General features: G+C 48.6%; 1 protein-coding gene across 5 annotated transcripts in view; it reads left to right on the forward strand.

Moving 5' to 3' along the window:
* LARP4B (La ribonucleoprotein 4B) overlaps positions 1-20,072 on the forward strand; it is an 88,404-nt gene that overhangs the window by 42,578 nt on the left and 25,754 nt on the right. For all 5 annotated transcript variants that reach the window (XM_032881689.1, XM_032881691.1, XM_032881688.1 and 2 more), the window contains 4 exons: positions 980-1,130; positions 1,504-1,644; positions 14,324-14,402; positions 15,869-16,005. In XM_032881689.1, the coding sequence (XP_032737580.1) occupies positions 980-1,130; positions 1,504-1,644; positions 14,324-14,402; positions 15,869-16,005 (508 nt within the window). The remainder of the gene's footprint in view (positions 1-979; positions 1,131-1,503; positions 1,645-14,323; positions 14,403-15,868; positions 16,006-20,072) is intronic.

Consider the following 20,072-nt stretch of genomic DNA (forward strand, 5'->3'; position numbering starts at 1 on the left):
GGGACTTACTCTGTCTTCCGAAGGGTATTAATCCACACTTGTCCTCGATGGCGGATCATGATATTTCCTGACCCTTTGCACGTCTGGGGACAGTACAGCGCAACACCTGCCCTCGGGCTCATGCAGGGAGGCTGCTCCCAGTTCAGGGCTCCTGCCTGACATTCCCTGAGAGTTCCTGGGACTAGCACCCTTGTCGCTCTCCTAGGAAACTCCGACTTCTGTGTGGTGGTATCAAGGCTGTGTTACGTGGGCAAAGGAAGTTGTTTTAGGTTTGCTCAGAGCATTGTCACGACGAGTTGGAGTGAGTTGGAGCAGCTGCCCCAGGGACATTGATTTTTCTTTAGACTCAGATAGCCACTTGAGGTGTGTGAGCAAGAGAAGAAAAATCAGGCTAGTTAGGTGCACCAGAGAAGAGCTCACCCATCCCCAAAGGAAATGAAGGTGTGAGCATGTGGACAGTGGGGGAGCATTTGGGACAAATAGTGTGTCGGAGCAGGAAGGAGACCAAGGTCCTGCATGTGAGCGGCACGGAGCCCTTGCCCGACAGAACCATTGTGGGACCTTTGCTCTTCTGAGTGTCTTGTGTTGTCTGTCTCCTTTGCTTATGTGAATGGTGGAGATTGAAGAATTTTATCCATCTACAGTCCGTTCAGGTGGTCAGTCAGTGTCTGGGACAGAGATGACAGTTGGGTCCCCCGTTATTTCCTGAATGTCCACGAAGGCAGGTACCTCGTCTTTCGTGTGCGGTTTCTGGAGAGCCTTCTGCGGATTGGGAACTGGAGCCTGCTGGTGGACGAAGCTGAGCTCGGCCTGTCAGCTTCTGTTCCTTTGCACGACGTTTCCTCCGCAGTGGACGTGTAAATAGACTCCGCCTTTCTGGCCTAACTCTCTCACACAGACGCGTTTCAAGTATGAATTAGTGAGTAAAATTGTGTTTGATTGGATTTGGGATACAGATGTTTGTCACATTCTCCCCTAGGTACCGACAGCCAAGGTTTCGGAGCTAAACCCTAATGCTAAAGTGTGGGGGACGCCGGTGCTCCACTTGGAAGCAGGCCCCGCAGCGGACGGCGGTGTGAGTGCCGACTGGGAGGAGCCGTCGGGCCCGTGCACGGACTGCGGCCAGGAGGGTGAGCTGTGGGCGTGACCGGGATGAGGAGAGCCTTTGCTCTCACGCTGTGGTCTTTGGTGTGGTCCTTGTTCCCGTTTACCCATCTGAAGGAATTGCTGACTGGGGCCCTGCCTGGTTCAGTCCGCAGAGCGTGCAGCTCTGGATCTCAGGACTGAGCTCAAGCCCCACATTGGGCGGGGAGCCTAGTTAACATAAAAAAAAAATTTGAGAAAAATTGTTAATTAAGATTTGTGTTGTGGTTATCGTACTGAAGAGCCAAGGGGTGCAAGTTACAGGAACGGAAGCAACTGCATCTGTAAGCTTTTATTTTGTTTTGTTTTAAAAGGAAGTTATTCTGATTTTGCGTTTTGGGATCAAATTCCTAATTACAGGGTTGGATGCCAATGGTGATGGTGACAAAAGTCGTGAGAATGTGGCGCTGTCGGATTTGCAGGCGTCAGACCAAACCGCTGTGAGCACTTTGGCTCTGGGTCGCTCGGAACATGAGTCTCCGCCGGAAGATAGCGAGACCGGTAAGGCTGTGTCATGAGCTCATTTTTATATAGAGTGTGAGCTTTTTCATTTTTAAAATTTAGCTTAAGTCTTTCTCCAAACACCGTGCCTTTCATTGGTTCCTTTGATTCTCCTTGAAATTCCCTCTTAAGTGGGTACGAGCTCTGTCAGGAAGGCGCCGCAGGGAGCGGTCCTGGAAGGTGGGTCTGGGTGGGTGGGGAGAAGCGGGAGGGGGACTGCAGGGCGAGGCGTCCGGGACAGTGCAGCGAGGGGCAGGGAGCGCTGGAGGCGAGACTCAGCCTGGGAGCTTGCTTCTTCATAAAAAGGGAGGGTGAGTGGAAGGCTGTTTGCAGAAGAGAAGGAGCGGGGGCAGGGGGAAGAGAGCAGTTGTCGTGGGGCCGGGATGTGGGCGGCCGTAGAACCACGTCAGGGAGATGGACGCGGCCGCGGCTGGCTCCCCTGCGAGTTGGTTCTGCGTCTGGAAGGCGAGCGCAGCCGGTGGGACGGGCGGCGGCTGCCTCAGAGCGGCTGATGGGGCCGTGGGAGCAGGACAGGTAACTCGCTGAAGGTGGCTGACGGGAATCACGCAGACCAGAGGCGCGGGGAGTGTGTCTGGTGTCCCAGGGGACGGGCGGAGCCACGCGCAAGCTCGAGAAGGCCCACCTTCCCGGCGACGCCGCGCGAGGCTTCCCAGGAGGCGGTGTGTTAACACGTTCCTGCACGTAGTGCTCACGCGCTTCCAGGGGACAGCAGTGCGTCCGTGGTGGTGTGTCCCCTGACAGGGCGAGCCCCGTGAACACCTTGCCTTCACCGTGGCCGCTGGCGCTCGTCTTCCCGCCCTCTCTTCCTCCCACCTCTGCCTGTGTCAGTTCTCCCTTCCTTCCTTCCGTCAGCTCTCTGCCTCCGGTGTGTCTGGTCCTGACCGGATTGACGGGGGCCGAACAAAACATGTAGTGTGCAATGCTGTCATTTTGCATTCGGGATCACAAACTCCCTGCGGTGCTGCCATGGAGCCCGGTGTGGCCGAGCTCCTGGACGGCCGTAGCGAGCCCTCTGTTTTCTCCTAGACCCTGGTGCTCTCCTCCTCCTCTTTCTTCGGGCTGTAGAGCTGTACACGGCCGTACAACAAGCATCTCGTGCTGGAAGTGGAGCCCAGCTTTTCTGTAGGTTTTATCTGCCCTGGTTTGGCGCACACGGTTGGGGGCATGATAGGGTTGATTTGCTGACTTCTACTCCCACTCTGTTCTCTGCGGTGTCTGGTAGGATGTGTATGTCCCTGCGACGCTGACCAGATCGTGGCACACCTGTCACTGCTGAAAGCTTCCTGGGCCCCTCCCTGCCCCGGGCAACCACTGATACAGGCTCTCTGTCACTCTGGGTTGGTTTGCATTTTCTAGAATTTTATGTACATGGATTTTTATGGCATGTGTGCTTTTTGTGAGGCTTCTTTTACTTGGTTTACTAACTTCGAGATTCACTCATGTTGTGACATTTGTAGGTCATTTTTCACTTTTTCTGAGCGCAGCGTTCCATTCCATCCTACGCCCCAGTTGGTTTTTCATTCACCTGCTGGTGAATATTTGGGTGTTTTCCGGTGTGGGGTGGGGCTCTTACCAATAAAGCTGTTATGAACACTTACAAGGCAGGACTTTGTATACATGTATGTTTTTGCTTCTCTTGGGGAAATACGTAAGAATGGAATCGATGATCACCTGGTAGGTTATCTTCTTAAGAAGCGGTGGGGCTGTGGTCTGTAGTGGTGCCGCTGTGAGCGCGGCCGCTGTAGAGTGAAGCCCCGGCCGTGCCACCTGATGTGATCGGTCCTTTAATTTCAGCCCTTCAGAAGGTGGTTGGATCGTACTGTAGTTTTAAGTTCTTTTTCCTAATGACTAATAGCGTCAACCATCTTTGACACACGCATTTACCATTTTGGTGAAGGGTCTGTTTGGGTGCTCTGCCCGTTTTCCCGCTGGGTGGTTACGCACTGAGTTTTGGGAGTTCTTTATATGTTTGTACACAAGTTCTTATCGGATTTATAATTGCAAATACATTCTCTCAGTCTGTGGCTTGTCTTTTGTTGTTCTGACATTATCTTTTGAAAATTAGACTAGACTACCTATAAAATTTAGTAGTCCAGTTTGCTTTTTTTTTTTTTTTTAAGATTTTATTTATTTATTTGACAGAGAGAGATTACAGGTAGGCAGAGAGGCAGGCAGAGAGAGAGGGAGAAGCAGGCTCCCCGCTGAGCAGAGAGCCCGATGTGGGGCTCGATCCCAGGACCCGGGAATCATGACCTGAGCCGAAGGCAGAGGCACAACCCACTGAGCCACCCAGGCGCCCCAGTCTAGATTTTTTTTTTTTTTTAAAATCAGGTTTTTTTTCTTTTATGGATCTTGCTTCTGGTTTTGTATCCAAGAAATCTGTGCTTAACGCAGAGTCACAAAGGTGTTCTCCCAGAAGTATAATTTTAAATTTTACATTTTTAAGGTCTGTGGCTCATTTTAAGTTAATTGTTGGATATAGTGTGAGGTACATCAGCAAAGTCTTTTTTTAATCACCATTTGCTGGAAAGACTCCCCCTTTTCGTTTGAGCTTTGTGTTGTCATCAGGATCATTTGTCCCTACATGTGTCTATTTATCTCTGGACTGTGTCTTTCCTTTCCACGCATCTGTTAAATCTGTTTTCACAACAGTGCCACACTGTTGGGATTACTGTAAGTAGTTCTTAAAAACAAGCAGTGTTAGCTTTCCAATTCTGTTCTTTTTCAGAATTATGTTGGCTATTCTAGTTCCTCCTTTTCATTTCCATACAGGTTACAATGACCTGGTCAGTGTCTATCTCCAAAGTGGTGAGATTTTATTGGGATTGCATTGAATCCATAGATCTCTTGGAGAAAAATGGCATTTAAAAAAAAATTTTTTTAAAGATTTTATTTATTTATTTATTGGACAGAGACAGAGATCACAAGTAGGCAGAGAGGCAGGCAGAGAGAGAGGGGGAAGCAGGCTCCCCGTTGAGCAGAGAGCCCGATGTGGGGGCCGATCCCAGGACTCCGAGATCACAACCCGAGCCGAAGGCAGAGGCTCAACCCACTGAGCCACCCAGGTGCCCCGAAAAAATGGCATTTTAGTGTGGTGCGCGTGAGCTGTTGTATGTCTACACCTGCTTAGGTCTTCCTTAATATCTCTTGGCTGTATTTTTTATTTTTCAGTGTCCTGGTCTTCCATGTCTTCTGTATTTAAATAATTATCCTTAAGTATTTCGTATTTTTGGGGGGCTGTTGTAAGTGATTTTTAAAAAATTTAATTTGAAATTATTATAGTATATAGAAATACAGTTAATTTTTGTAAATTGATGTTCTCTGGAAACATGTTAAGGTCACTTACTAGTTGGAACTTTTTTGTGGATTCCATATCTTTTACATAGACAGTCATGTTATCGTGAATACATTCAGCTTTATTTCTTATCCAATCTGATTCCCTTTTCTTTCATTCTTTCTTTCTGTCTTTCTTTCTTTTTTCTTTTGTCTTTCTGTCTGTCTTTGCCTCTAACTTCTTTGTCTTGCCTGATCTCCCTAGATAGAGCCTTCATTACAAAGGGGAACGGAGGGGTACCTGGATGGCTGAGTCAGTGGAGTGTGTGGCTCTTGATACGGGGTTGTGAGTTCCAGCTCCACGGTGAGTGTGGGGATGACTTTTAAAAACAGGCGAGCAGATCATGAGAGCAAACATCTGACTAATCGTAGGGGAGAGACATTGCATTTTACAGTAAGTGTAATGTTAGTTTTGGTTTTATGTACATGACCTTTATCAGGTTCATGAGGTGCCCTTCTGTTAGGCTTGCCGAGAGTTTATATAAGGAGGGTTGTTGGAATTTGTCATGCTTTTTCCTTCGTCGTGGCAATGATCATAATTTTTTCGTTTAGTCTTAGGATGATTTTTCATGTATTCAGTCCACCTCATATTCCTGCGGTAAGCGTCACTGGGTCATGATGTAACACACTTGATTTGTTGTTAGATTAGATTGGCCAGAATTTTGCATGGAATTTTTATACCTGTGTCCATGAGGGATGTTGGTCTGTAGTTTCTTTTCAGTGTATTCCCTCCTGTGCAGTTTGTTTTTGGGAAGAGGTTATTTCTTTTTTAAATGAAGAAGTGGAGCCATTTGGGCCTAGGGTTTTGTGTTAGGGTAAGTTTTCAGCTGTAGCTTTTGTTTGTTTTTAAGTAGGCTCCACACCTAGCCCGGAGGCCAGCACGGGGCTGAAAACCCACAACCGTGAGACCAAGACCTGAGCCAAAACCCTAAGTCAGACACCCAGTGGTCTGAGCCACCCAGGTGGCCCTACAGTTTGCTTTTTCATGTAGGGCTACTCAGGTTTTCTGTATCTTCCTGAGGGAGTTTTAGTTACTTGGGTCTTGTAAAGATTCAGTCCCCGTCATCTGAAGTGTCAACTCTGTTTCTTAGACTTGCTCCTAATGCTGTGTTGATTCGCCGTCTGTAGGATCTGCAGCTGTGTCACATAACTCCTTACTGTTATTGGTAATTCGTGTCTCTTTCCTCCCTGTAATAAATCCGTGTAGAGGTTCGTCAGTTTTGGTGGTCATCTGAAAGAACCAGTAGTTGGTTTAGTTGTTTTCCTCCATTGTTTTTCTCCTTCATCTTTCCTTGGTTTTCTTCTGATCTGTATGATCTAGTTTCTCTTGGTTACTTGGGGTTTACTTTTTTCCCTAGTGTCTTACAGTGGAAACGGAGCTCATTGATGAGAGGCATTTCTTCTTTTCTGAGGTAGCTGTTCACTTCTATAAGTCTCCGAAGTAGTCTGTTAGCCTCACAAATTCTGATACATAGTGGGTTTTTGAAAAAATGCAGTTCAGAATTATTTCTGATTTCTTTTTGAATTTTTTTTTCTTTGATCCAATGGTAATTTACAGGTCTGGTATTTAGTTTCCAAATATTTAGGGATTTTCCGGGAACCTTTCTTTTCTTGGTTTCTAATTTAATCTCCTTATAGTCATGGGACATAATTCGTATGACTTGAATCCCTTTAAATTTATTAAGATTTGTACTGTGGCCCAGAATCTGGGCCATCTTAGTACATGTTCCCTTTGCCCTTGAGAAGAATATGTATTTTGCTTTTGTTAGGGGGGTGCTCTGTAGTTATCACTTCTGGTGGTCTTCATTCGTTTGTGTAAATTTGGACCTCCTTCTGGTATCCTTTTGCTTCCACCTCAAAGACTTGGATGTTTCTTGTAGTGCGTATCTGCTGTAGTGGATTGTTTCAGCCAAACCATTTTTATTTTACATTCATTTTTGCTTTGTATAGAATTCTCTGTTGTCAGACTTTTTTTTGGCAAGCCCTTTTTCTTTATCAGTGGTCTTGGGCGTTTTGATTATGATGTAACTTAAAGACAGTCTTTATGTTTCTTATGGTAGGTGTTCATTGAGTTTCTTCAGTCTGTGATTTATAAATGTTTTCACCAGACTTGGAGAAATGTTGGCTATAATATCTTCAAATGTTGCTCCTCCCCCAATGCCTCCCTGGCCGTTTCTTTTCTTTCTTGATCTCTGACTATTCCTCTGTTAAGACCCTTGAAGTTGTCCCAGAGTTCACTGATCCTCTCTCCTTTTTTTTTTTTTTTAAAGATTTAATTTATTATTTATTTGACAGACAGAGATCACAAGTAGGCAGAGAGGCAGGCAGAGAAGAAGGGAAGCAGGCTCCCTGCTGAGCAGAGAGCCCGACGTGGGGCTCGATCCCAGGACCCTGGGATCATGACCTGAGCCGAAGGCAGAGGCTTTAACCCACTGAGCCACCCAGGTGCCCCTCTCCTTTTTTTTTTTTTTTTTTTTAATACATATTTTTAAAGATTTTACTTATTTATTTGACAGAGAGTGTGATAGCACCAGCCAGGGGAGGGGCAAAGGGAGAGGGAGAAGCAGACTCCCCGCTGAGTAGGGAGCCTGATAGGGCACTCTGTCCCAGGACCCTGAGATCATGACCTGAGCCAAAGGCAGAGACTGAACCCACTGAACCACCCAGGCGTCCCATCCTCTGTCCTTTTTAAAAATTCTTATTTCTTGGTTTCATTTTGGAAAGTTTCTGGTATATCTGTCTTCAGGCTCATTAATCTTCTATACTGTCTAATCTGTTGTTAATTCCATCAAGTATGTTTTTCATATCAGACCTTGTAGTTTTCATCTGTACAAGTCTGATTTGGGTCTTTTAAATATTTTTCATGTTTCTACCTAACTTTTGAAGCATGTGGATAGTTGCCATGATAATTATCTCGGTCAGTGTTAACACCGTGTCAACTGTTCTTGCTAGGTCGCTGTTAGTTAATGGGTGACTTTTCCTGCTTGACATTCATGGTAATTTTTGGTTGGGTGCTTGGTATTTTTGTATTTCTTTCTTTGGATAGTTTGATTATTGTTCCAGGATGCATCTAACTGACGTGGAAATAGTTTGATCCTTTTTAAATCTTGTTTTAAGGTTTGTTAGGCAGGAGTGGAGTGCTGCTTAGGAGCCACTTACTTCCAGCCCCCGAGGCAAGACCCCATGCTCTGTATAGCTGTGGTGGGAGCAGGCACTGCTTCGAGCCCTGTGTGAGGGAGGGAGGCAGGCTGCTTCTCGTCCTTTTGGGTGGTTCTTACCCACTTCCCGGGATCACATCGCACCCACCCTCTGACAGGGCTGCCTGCTTGTGAGGCCTTCCTGGTGCGGCCTGTCCTGGCACCCTCTCCGGTGCCTCTTAGCTCAGCATGCCCACTGGCTTCTTGGCTTCCCATCCCACTTGCAGAGCCCGGGCTTGGGAAAGTTGTAGGTCTCATATCTCTTAGGGACCAGTGTTCCTACATCTGGAAAACTTGTTTCATTTACTCTGTTTTTCCATTCAGAAATATTTATTCAGAGCCCACCATGTGCCCTGTGTCCTTGGGACGCATCAGTGAGTGTAACTGACAAGAGCCCCTGCTGCACTGAGCGTCCTCTGCTTGGCAGAGATAGACAATTCCTACTACACATACTAAGCTTGTGATAGGTAGGGTAAGAGGATGGGAACGACAATAGAAAAGACAAAAGCGTAAGGAAACAGGGTAAGAAAAATGGGGTAAGGTGACAATTTTTTCTAGCTTTATTGAGGTATAATTGACAAGTAAAATTTGAATATGTTTACGTTATCCAACATTGATCATCTGATATTATATAGTCACTGTGAAATGATTACCATAGTCAAGCTAATTAACACATCTATTACCTCACAGAGTATTTTTGTTTTTCTGGTTTCGGTGTGCTGGGAACATGTACGATCTACTCTCTTAGCAAGTTTGCGGCATGTGATACAGTATTGTTGACTGTAGTCAGCGTGCTGTACCTAAGATCCCCAGAACCTCACTGAGCTGGTGACTGAATCGTATCCTGTGACCAGCACCTCCCCGTTGTTCCCACTCTCCAGCTGCGGGTCCGTCCTTTGTGTGTATGGTTTGGACTTTGTAGATTGCACATGCAGATGAGATCATGTAGTTTTTCCCTTTCTCTGACTTATGTCACTTAGCGTAGTGCCTCAGTGCTCACGTTGTCTCAAATGCCGGGATTCTTCCCAGTGTGTGTGTACATCACATTGTCTTCATCCGCGCATCCGCGGGCGGCCGCCGGGGTGGTCCTTGGTCTGGGCTCCTGTGAGCAGAGCCGCAGTGAGCACGGGCGCACAGAGAGCCTTCTAGGTGCTGACATCCCTTCTGTGGGATGTGCTTCCCCTCGTGCGATTGCTGGGCCGTAGGGCAGCTCTGGTTTTAACTTTCTGTGGACCCTCCGTACTGGTTTCCAGGGGGGTGGCCCCAGCTTGCATTCCCAGCAGTTCCTTTTTCTTCATACCCTCGCCAACACTTGTTGTCTTGGTTTTTGATGGTAACTGTCCTAACAGGTCTGATGAGTGATACCTCACCTTGGTTCTGATGCGCATTTCCCTAATGGTTAGTGATGTTGGGCACCTTTTCATGTACCCATTACCATTTGTAAATCTTCTTTGGAAAAATGTCTATTTAGGTCCTTTGCTCAGTTTTTTTTGAACATTTTATTCATTTATGAGAGAGCAAGTATGAGCAGGTGGAGGGGCAAAGAGAGAGGGAGAAGCAGGCTCCCTGCTGAGGATAGAGCCTGATGTGGGAGTTGATCCCAAGACTCTGAGATCATGACCTGAGCCAAAGGCAGACGCTTACCCGACTGAGCCCCCCAGGTGCCCCCTTTGCCCATTTTTAAATCACATTTTTGTTTTGCTTTTAAGTGTGAATAAATTTCTTATATGTTTTGGATATAACCCCTTATCAGATAAATATAGATACTATAAATATTTTCTCCTATTCATAGGTCACCTTTTCATTTTGTCAATGGCTTCCTTTTTTAGTTTGATGTAATCCCACTTGTTTGTTTTGTTTCTCTTGCCTGTGCTTTTGGTATAGGTCCAAAAAGTTGTTGCCAAGACCAGTGTTGAGGAGCTTTTCTCCCACATTTTCTTCTAGGAGTTCTACAGTTTTAGGTGTTATGTGCATCTTTAACCCATTTTGAGTTGATTTTTGTCTACTTCACAACAACGTGACATCTTACGTGATGTAAGATAAAGGTTCAGTTTCATTCTTTTGCATATGGCTGTCCAATTTTCCCAACACCACTCATTGAAGACACTTCTTCCCCATTAAATATTCTTGTTAGCCTTGTTGAAAATCAGTTGACTGTGTATGTGTGGGTTTATTTCTGGAGTCTGTTCACTGATTATGTGTCTTCTTTAATTCTCATACCAACCCGTTTTGATTACTTAACTTTGTAGTGTAATTTGAAGTCCCCTTCGTCCTTCTTGAGATTGCTTTGGCTCTTCAGGGTCTTTGTGGTTTCATATGAATTTTAGGATTGTTTGGTCTGTTTCTTTGAAAAATGCCATTGGAATTTTGGGATGGATTGCATTGAGTCTGTGGATTGCTTTGGGAGTGTGGACATTCTAATGATAAGGTTGCAGTCTGTAAGTGCAGGCTGTCTTTCCACTTACTGTGTCTTACTCCGTTTCTTTCATCAATGTCTGTAGCTCTCAGGGTACAGGTCTTTCACTTCCTTGGTTGAATTCATTCGTGGGTATTTTGTTCTTTCTGATGCAGTTGTGAATGGGTTTGTTTTCTTGATCTCTCTCTCAGGTTGTTGGTGTTCGCACGCGGACCGGCGCATGGTCTCTTCAGGTTGTTGGTGTTCACACGCAGATGGGCGCGTGGTACCCGTCACTCACGTAGACTTCCCCACTTGTCTTCATTCTTGGTTCTTGTCAGTGCTCTAAGGGGCTGTAGTCACGTGACCCATCTCTGCGTTTGCTGAGTCTTCCGTCCGCATGGCTGACCCTGCTGTGGAAGTGCTGTGTTGAGTTCTCGGGGTTTATCCTTGTGTTCTTCAACTCCAAGGTTTCTGTTTGGTTCTTTTCCTGTGGCTTCTGTTTCATTACTAAACTTCTTACTTTGTTTCTGCATCATTTTCCCGGTTGCATTTAGTTGTCTGTGTGTTCTCTTGGATTTCACCGAGTTTCTTTAAGGTGATTCGTTTGAATCCGTCTGTGTTTCATTGGCATCAGTTCCTAGAGCCCTGTTAGTTTCCATTGGTCGCGTCCTATGTGCCGAGTCTTGCAGCTGCGTTTTGATGCTGTGCATTTGAAGGAGCAAACAGCTCTTCCTGTCTTTACAGACTGGTTTTGTCTGGCAAGGACATTCTCCTGTGGGTTTGGGCTGATGGCATTCCCTCTGCTTTCACAGTCATGATGGGTCGGAGCTGGGTCACGAGGCTGCTGCTGGGTCTGCAGTGGAGTTAGTGGGCTTGTTAGCAGGCTGTGGGTCTTGCCTGGTCCCTGGGCGCGTCTCCGGGTGGGCAGAACTGCTTGTGGACTGTGGTGCAGCTGGGAGGAGCTGAAGCCAAGTCCCAGGTGCGCTTCAGGACCCTGAGGTCAGCTGGCCTGTCTCTAGGGGCACTGACTGCAGGCTTTTTCCTTTGGGACCCTTGGCCAACAGACCTGCTCAGGGACCAGCCGGAAGGTGGCTGGAGCCCACTTCCAGGACCCACGTAGTACGTGAGTGTGACTGAGTATGCTAACTGGACTGCAGCCCCGCGGGACTGGAGCTGGGTCGTCGGCCATTGTGGGGTCCAAAGCCAGGACTGAGGTCTGTGCGCCTATGACCCGGGGCTTGGGTGGGCAAGGCTCCTTCTTGGCAGAGGATGCTGGGGACAGGACCAAGTCAAAGGAGGCTATAGCTGGGGCCTCTGGCAAGTCAGCTGCCTGCATGCAGGGCCCGCTTTCTCAAACGGCTCTGCTTAGCCTTGGACTACATCTGGGTTTCAGTCTCCTCCCTGGATGCCACAGCTGCCATAGGGCATTTTTGTCTGAGGATGGATGCTGGGTTGTTGCTGAGGGGAGCACGAGTGGGGACCTCCTCTTCTGCCATCTTGCAGCTGGCACTGCCCCTCCGTTTCCAGCTGTTTGCTGGTTGTTCTCTCTCTTGCCTTGAAGCGGATGACCTCAGGTCTGTCTTAATTGTGAGGACTGGAGCGGTCAGAAGAGTACCTTACACCCTGACACCTGTCTGTCTCACATCCTCTGTGACCCCTTTGCTCGTACGTTCACAAGGGGCCCTCGCTGTCTTGTCTTCCCCCACCAGAACTCTCCAGAAGCATCGTCTGGATCAGCTGCCTCCATGTGCTTGCCTCCCATGCACCCTCAAGCCCCGTCCAGGTGGACTGTTGCCCCAGCCTCATCACCAGCACCGCCTTTCTCCAGGCCTCCAGTGACGGGGTGCTGCCAGGCTGAGTGGGGAACCCATGTCCTCCCTCATCTGGCCCTGCTGTGTCCTGTTTCCTGCTGACTCCATGTCCCGTCCCCCGGCCTTGTCCTCCTGTGTTCGTGGCTCAAGTCCCATCCTTCACTTAGAATAGTCCCAAATACTAGTTTGTCCTTGATTGTTGCACTGGCGTCCGAACTAGGCTCTTTGCTTCCCTCTTGCGCCTTCCCTGTCCGTCTTCAGCGCAGAGCAGAGAAATTGCTCCAAGACGACGTCCGTTGGCTTCCTATCACATTTAGGTTAGAATTCTCATGTCCTCAGCCTCCCTCTCTGCCTCTGAGGCCTCATTCCTCATGTGTTCCCCTGTGCACATGGGGGAACTGCCTGCTAGGGGGTGCGCTCCCTCGGATCCCTGCCAGGCCTGCCGTCCCCTCCGCCGGGCTCTGGGGCGGGACCCCTCTGGCTGGCGTGACTGGAGCAGCTCCGCCCTGCTCTCCCCGCACCTGTGGCATTCTCCTCGGTGTCCGGTTGCCCCTGACTTGATGTCCAATGTTTATTTATTCAGTTGGGCATTGCCTCTCCCTCCAGGAGCAGAGTTTGATGGCTTTAGGCTGAGGAAACAGCGTTGCAACAGTGCCTGGCGTGCGGGAGACAGTAGATGTCTGAAATCTGTGGTGGGTTATGAGTTTAAGTGAGTGCCCAGGAGAGGCCTTTCTGGACAAAGGAATGACATTAGATTGTGTTTCAAGGGCCTTTTGTAATTTCCAGCCTCATCAAGTCCATTGGTTTTATTTTGTTGGTTGTGGGTTTTTTTGCTTTGTTTTATTGTTTGCTTTTGCTGTTTGTGGGTGGATTTTGGTAAAGCTCTGTGTGAAACAGGCACGAGCTCTCTGTTCTTACTGTTAATAAATGCCCTGCTTTCTCCGTACTTTTTGTTGGTCTTTGACTTTTAAAATTTAAGTGTTTGTTCTCAGAAAATTCCACGTATAGGATTACACAGATCTACACAGAACTGTATGAAAAACTTGTTAGTTCTTTGTGTTTCCTTGCCTCTGCTATCCTGGCAACCTAAAAATAGGGTCCTCGCCTGCTATGCAGAGTCCAGGGGAGGGGAGCAGGGACTCACCCCAAACTCCAGTATGAAAACCTGCTGTCACAGTGTGTGGCTGCTGGCGGTGCCAGGGCCTTACCCTGAGCTCCAGCCCTCTGTTCCGTGATGACCAGTGCCTCGTGGGAAACACACTTCAGTGTCCCCCACTGTACCATCTGGCATCTTGGGAGAAGTCTCCGCTAGAAGCTGGTTCCGGCCCCTGCCTGCTCGTGAGGGCTGCGTACGTGGCCCCCTCCTGTCGGACCTCTGATGCCCGGCACTTGGCACCTGGAGCTTTGATTGCGTGGATGTTAGAACAAGTTCGTCGGACTCCGGTGTAGAGACTGCATCGTCCTGACGGCCCGTGGGCTTAGGATCTCTAGCCTTTATCGTTCTGGCCTGTGTTTATCTTTTTCCTTGCTTTTATTCTTTCCTTTATATTTTGTTATTGTTTACGTATCTGTGTTCTTGTAGGCTACCTGGAAGTCCTTTTTGAATCGAGACGAGGTATTAAAGAAACTTAACACTTTTTTATGGGGCGGAGGAGCGGGGAAGAAGGACCTCCTCACTTTACTAATAAGTCTTACTCCTCAGATTAACTCTTGTTTTGGCTTAGGGGAGAGGGGATTTTAAGTTTTTTTGCCTCTGATTTCCTTTTCTTAGTAGGTGAAGTAGCAGTTTTCTTACTGTCTGTGCACAGATGTGTAGATGAATTAATATGTATATTGGAAATAGGAGAATCACTGTGCTGAATCATCTGCTTGGTACATTTTAAACCATTTTTCCTGAGTTGATCATTTCTTTTATGTAGGAGGAAATGAGTCTCAGCCGGAAAGCCAGGAGGACCCCCGAGAAGTACTTAAAAAGACGTTGGAATTCTGCTTATCTAGGTAAGGATGCCGATGGCTGTTCTAGTGCCTGCTCACTTGGGTGTTGTGCCCTGGCTGTTACGTACAGATGTGACTCAGTGCAGAAGGAGCAGGGAGCTGTTGATCTCTGCACAGGACGTGGGGAACATGGAGGAGTGAAAGCCTTTGACGGGGAGAACCGAACTGAATCAGCTAGGCCAGTGTTTCCCACGGTTCTCCCCAAATTCATCGTGATGATCTTGACCTGGGTTGATTTTTGAAATTCAGAGTCCTGGACACGACCCCCCGCCCCCAGTCCACGGAATCAGACTCTGAGGGTGGGACCTCCCAGAGACACTCTTGAGCACAGTGAAGTCAGAACAGGTTTCCTGTTCTAGTTCCCCCAGTATGCCAGGCTCTGCAGTGGCAAATCGTTCTGTGTGTGCCGCTTGTAGTTGCACTTGTGCCTTTGTCCTGAGTACCGCCTTTTCTGTTGACACGCGGAGTGGAACCTTTAAACTTCCATGTGGCAGAAACATACATACAGGAAGATGGGACTGGGTTCAATGTAGTTTTCTTTGTGAGGATAACTGATGGGCCGTGTGTAAGGTTTTCTGTCCGCGATGGTGATATACATTTCAGGTGTTTCTCTGGGGCTGCCTTCGGACTTCCCAGAGCCCCTGGGAAGGGCCGCCGTAGAGACTGTGGGCCTATGTGGAGGGGAGAGGCGGGGCGGGTGCCCCAGCTTGCCTTCCTGGCCCACCCCTCCCCGGTTGTGGCCCTGGCACACGGCCTCCGCGTACGCTCTGCAGGGGAGGGCCGCTGCTCCGAGGCCGCGAGGTGGAAGGGCGGCATCTGCATCTCACACAGCTCCCTCTGTCCCTCCTGCGCTACCTGACCGGTGGGGATGGAGCAGCGTTGCCGTCTGCGGACCTTGAGACTGTCCTCTGCCTTCCCTAGGACCAGTGTGCGTTGAGGTGTTCTGAGCACGTTGTCCTGTTAACGGAGACTTACTGGAAGCCTCACCAGAGGCCCAAACCCCTGAGCTGCCAGCGCCTGCAGCCTGCCTGCTGTGACCCCGAGGGCTGTGGGATTGTTCCTGGTCCTTCCCTGCTCCCGGCTGCTAGCGTTCCAGAGGGTTCGGCGGGCGCAGCAGGCACTTGGGCACCGGCCTTTCCTGGCCTGTTCTTTCAGCTGGATTTTCTTACCTAAAAAACTGTGTGTATTTTTAATAAGTTACTCAGACACTTTTTAGAACAAAGATAAGCTATAAATACATTTTTAATGGATTATCCACTCATTCATTGTGATTGTAAAAGGCGCACTATACTTCTGCTCTCTCTGCCTCCCCAGATGTCTTTAAAAATTTTCCCTAAGGTCCAAGAGAGGACGAGGCACAGTTGGGGTTGGAGCTCTCCTCTGGCTCTGAAGCCGTGCCACGCTCACCCCCCTTTGGAAGCGTCCCTTTAGAGAAGGAGGCATTAAAAGCTCTTGTCTTCTTTCCACAGGGAGAACCTGGCTAGCGACATGTACCTCATATCGCAGATGGACAGTGATCAGTATGTGCCGATCACCACGGTCGCCAACCTGGACCACGTCAAGAAGCTGAGCACGGACATGAACTTGATTGTGGAGGTGCTGAGGTGTAAGTAAACGGCGGTCGTGGGGGTGAGTGTGTGCTCTCGCCTGGTACTCGATGGCGAGTGGGGTCTTCTTTTGGCTTCCTGGCCGCTCCGGCCGGTGCCCTGTCTGGCGGGGGCCGTTGACGGGCTCAGAGACACATCTCACCAGGAGTGCGCCCGAGAAAGGCTGCTGCAGAGGCGGAGGGCCGCTGGGGCTGGTGACAGATGTGGGGAAGGACGGCGCTGGAGGCCAGTTCCATTAGCATACTAGCAACAAGAAGGGCTTTAAATTTCAAATTCCGGCTCAAGTTTGGGTGAATTGGGACTGTTTTCTTTAAAAGGTTATTGTGAGTGAAGTTGTTTCTTGGATCTCTGACAACATCAGAGCAAGGTTTAATACCTCAGAGACCGACAGGGGTTCCGGGACTGTAGGCTTCTAAGCTGTGGTTTGCTGGTGCAGGCATCTACAGCCCAGCCACTTGGTCGTGTGTTTCCGAAGACACCATCTGCCTGAGGTTACAGCCGACGTCCAGGGCGCTGCGCCGTGCGTGCGTGTGCCGCTTGGCTGGGTCAGCGTGGGCCTTGGCGTACGGCTGCGAGACCACCACCGCCTGGAGTTTTTGGAGGGCCTCTGTACTGCCTCCACCTCACCCTGCTGCCTGGGATAGCTTCTCTGGGGATGAGTTTTAAATTCAGTGTACAGTATATTGGATATCTTTTCAAATGGGATTGTTTTTAATTATAGAAAGTCACTTTCTATAATAGGACTGCAAGTACCAGATGATTTATTTCTGTAGTCTCCCTTCTCAGGGCTGCTCTGACTCCTTCACAAAGAACACAGTGTACAGTATGTCCCCTTGCCCCAAATATTTCTAAATGAGGGGACATCCGGCAAGCCAGAACTGAGACCCCATTTCCCTGTGTCACCGCTGTGACTCTCCGTCATTGAGGCAGCAGTGATTCCACACTCCCCAGCATGACTGGCAGGTAGTGATGACTTTTTCTTGTGTGCATTTGACTTCATAGAGGAATAGGTGAACGTGAACATCTTATCTTAAAACTTGGTTGGATTTCTTTTCGCAAATGAACGTTCTCTGCTTCCTGTTCCCAGACAGATTTGGTAAGGTCACTCCGTTATTTGAGCAGGTAGTGAAGAAATGGGCAAGCATCATCTGTGAAGTTTGAATTCTGAAAATTAGAACCGCTGTTTCCCAAGATTGCTTATGCTTTCCAGTGTGGCTTTGGTTTTGACGTTCCATTCAAAGCAGAAGTCTGCTTGGTGGGTCGGGTTGAGTTTGGTCCTGTCGGGTGCACTTAAATAAAGGCCAGTGGCTTTCCTAACCTGAGAACATTTCACTCAGTTCACGGCCTTTGGTCATTATCAAGAGTCCCAGGTGTAGTTATTTCTTCTAGGCCTTCCTTGGGAACTCGGCTGCCCCGTGGATGATTCCTGGTTGACGCCGGCAGGAGTCCTGCAGAGCATGAGGCTGTTGGGTTGCCTTGTGCGGTTGCTGCAGGGAGGCTGTTTCTCTCTGTGGACCCACAGCCCCGCCGCCCTCTCCGCCCTTCTTCTGCCTTCCCTGCTGGGGGCGGAGGGTCTGGAGTTGCGGGGTACCTCCTCGCCTTCCTCCTCAGCTCTGAAGTGTCTCACTGCCTCCCTTCACTTGGCTTCAGACAGAGACATGTGCCGGCACGACGGCCTGATGGATCGTGGAGTTAGCGTAGCGGTTGTAGTTCTGCGGACGGTGAGAGAAGTGAGCCTCTGTGAGCAGAGATCTCCTGTTTAAATCTTACCCCGTCCCCAGAGTGCCTCGCATGGAGCTTTAGATACACAGTAGACACTTGATAACATTTTAACTTGAATATTCCCCGGTACAACACCAAAACTCTGGTGTTGGTTGAACTGCATAAATTATGTTTTTGTGTCATAATACACGTGGTACACAGTGCATGGCACAGAATGCCTGATTCAAATGCTTTGCTTTTATACTTAATACAGTTGAAATTGCTAATTTAAAAACAGACTCAGGTGTTTGTCAGCAGAGCATGAGTAGATGCATTGTGACGCAGCCTCACCGTGAACGCTGCAACAATTACAATGAACTAGGCTGCGTTTTCAGCAGGAATCCATCGTAGTGCTGACCACAGAGCCCGTTTCACACACCTGCGGGACGGTAATGTCGGCAGTGCGCAGGTACGAGTCCCGTAGATCCGAGTCGGCCTCTCATGGGTTCAGAGGTCCAGGGGTGAGAGTGTATAGACCCGAGTGGGACTGACCTTCCTGGTTCAAGGTGAACCTTAAGGCAGGGGGTGGGGGGCACACGAACCGGGGACAAAACCGGGACATGAGAAGCACAGGGAACCTCGCCAGTCCCTGCTTCTTTTGTTTTTACAGCTTTCCTGAGGTAGAGTTTACACACCTTAAATTACTGCCTGTACATCTGTCAAGTCACGACATCTTTATGCACCTGCAGAGCTACTGTAATGGCGATGACGACCATACTGTCCACCCGGGAGTTTCCTCCAGCTTCAGGCCGCCCCCCATCTGCTTTTTGTTACTGTGCCTTAGTTTGCGTTTTCTGAAGCTTCATGCAAATGCAGTCGGTCCTGTCGTAGCCTTTGGGGGTGGGGATCCGGTCTCCTGGCTCAGCACGATGGCTGGAGAGCCCGTCCATAGCTTTTGGCCTTTCATTGCCGAGTCCTGCTCCACGCGGTAGATCGGCCGCAGGTGGTTTTTGACCCCCGTTGGTAGACTCGCTCTCGCCAGGCTTGGACCACTGCAGATCAGGTGCCCCGAGCGCTGCTGTGCACGTCCCGTCCTGCGCGGGGCTCTGCTTCTCTCTCCCAGTAGCCAGGACAGGATGGAGGGCGTATTCTGACTTGTGAAACTGCCTGCGGTGGTGCGGCCGGTGGCCCCACACCCTCGCTGTCCCCACCCTGTGGGGCGTCTCACATGCAGATTCTCCGACTTTATCTCTTTGCTCTTTCAGTTTCCGTTTCACTAATGGCTGGTGACACGGAACAGTCTTTTCACGTGCCTCTTTGCTCCCCTTTTATCTTTGTTGAAGTGCCTGTTCTTGTGCCCCCAGCCCCACCTTTTTATTAGTTTTCTTACAATTGAGGTTTGTGGGAGGGTGTGTCCTGTGAGATCTGTATTATCATTATCTGTGTCCAGATATAAGCTGTTACCAGGTATGTGATTTGCAAATACATTCTCCTAGTTTCTAGCTTCTCTTTTTTATTCTGCCAATAATAGTGTCTTTTGAACAGCACTCTTCTGAATTTTTGGTATAGTCCAATTTATTAATTTTTTTCTTTCATGATCTTGCTTTTGGTGGCATAGCTATTAAGTCTGTGGTTACCAAAGCCATGGAGGTTTTTTCCCAGAAGTTTTATAGTTTTAGGGTTTACATTTTTAGGTCTGTGTCCGTTTTAAGCTAATACTAGTATGTGCTTTGAGGTATGGATCTAAGTTCTCTGCCCCCCTCACATGTGGATATGCAGCTGTTCCAGCCCCGTTAGCTGGACGGGCTCTCCCTTCTCCCCTAAGTTGGGTGGTGCCGTTGTCGGGACCATCCAGCCCCCCACTGCAGATTTATCTCTGGGCCTGTGTCCTTGATCTGCTTCTCTGTTTTGACACCTGCCCTGCAGTGTCTTTTTTTTTTTTTTTTAAGGTTTCTTGTTGTTAAGATTTTATTTATTTATTTGTCAGAGAGAGAGAGAGAGAGAGCACGCACAAGCAGGCAGAGGTGGAGAGAGAAGCAGGCTCCCTGCTGCACAAGGAGCCTGATGTGGGACTTGATCCCAGGACACTGGGATCATGACCTGAGCTGAAGGCAGCCGCTTATCTGACTGAGCCACCCTTAAAAACATTTTTATTGGGATTGCATCGAATGTACAAATCAATTTGAGGAGAATTGACACATAACGATAGTGAGGTTTACATTACATGAACACAGTAACTCTCCATTTATTTACATCTTTTATAATTTGTTCTTGGTAATGTTCTGCAGTTTTCAATGTACAGGTAGTCCGTATCTTAACAGATTTATAATTATTTTCCTTTTTTGACACAGTTTTAAATGTGTTT

The sequence above is a fragment of the Lontra canadensis genome, unplaced genomic scaffold (assembly GCF_010015895.1).
Source record: "Lontra canadensis isolate GAN:19392208 unplaced genomic scaffold, GSC_riverotter_1.0 scaffold76, whole genome shotgun sequence".
Taxonomy (NCBI): Eukaryota; Metazoa; Chordata; class Mammalia; order Carnivora; family Mustelidae; genus Lontra; species Lontra canadensis.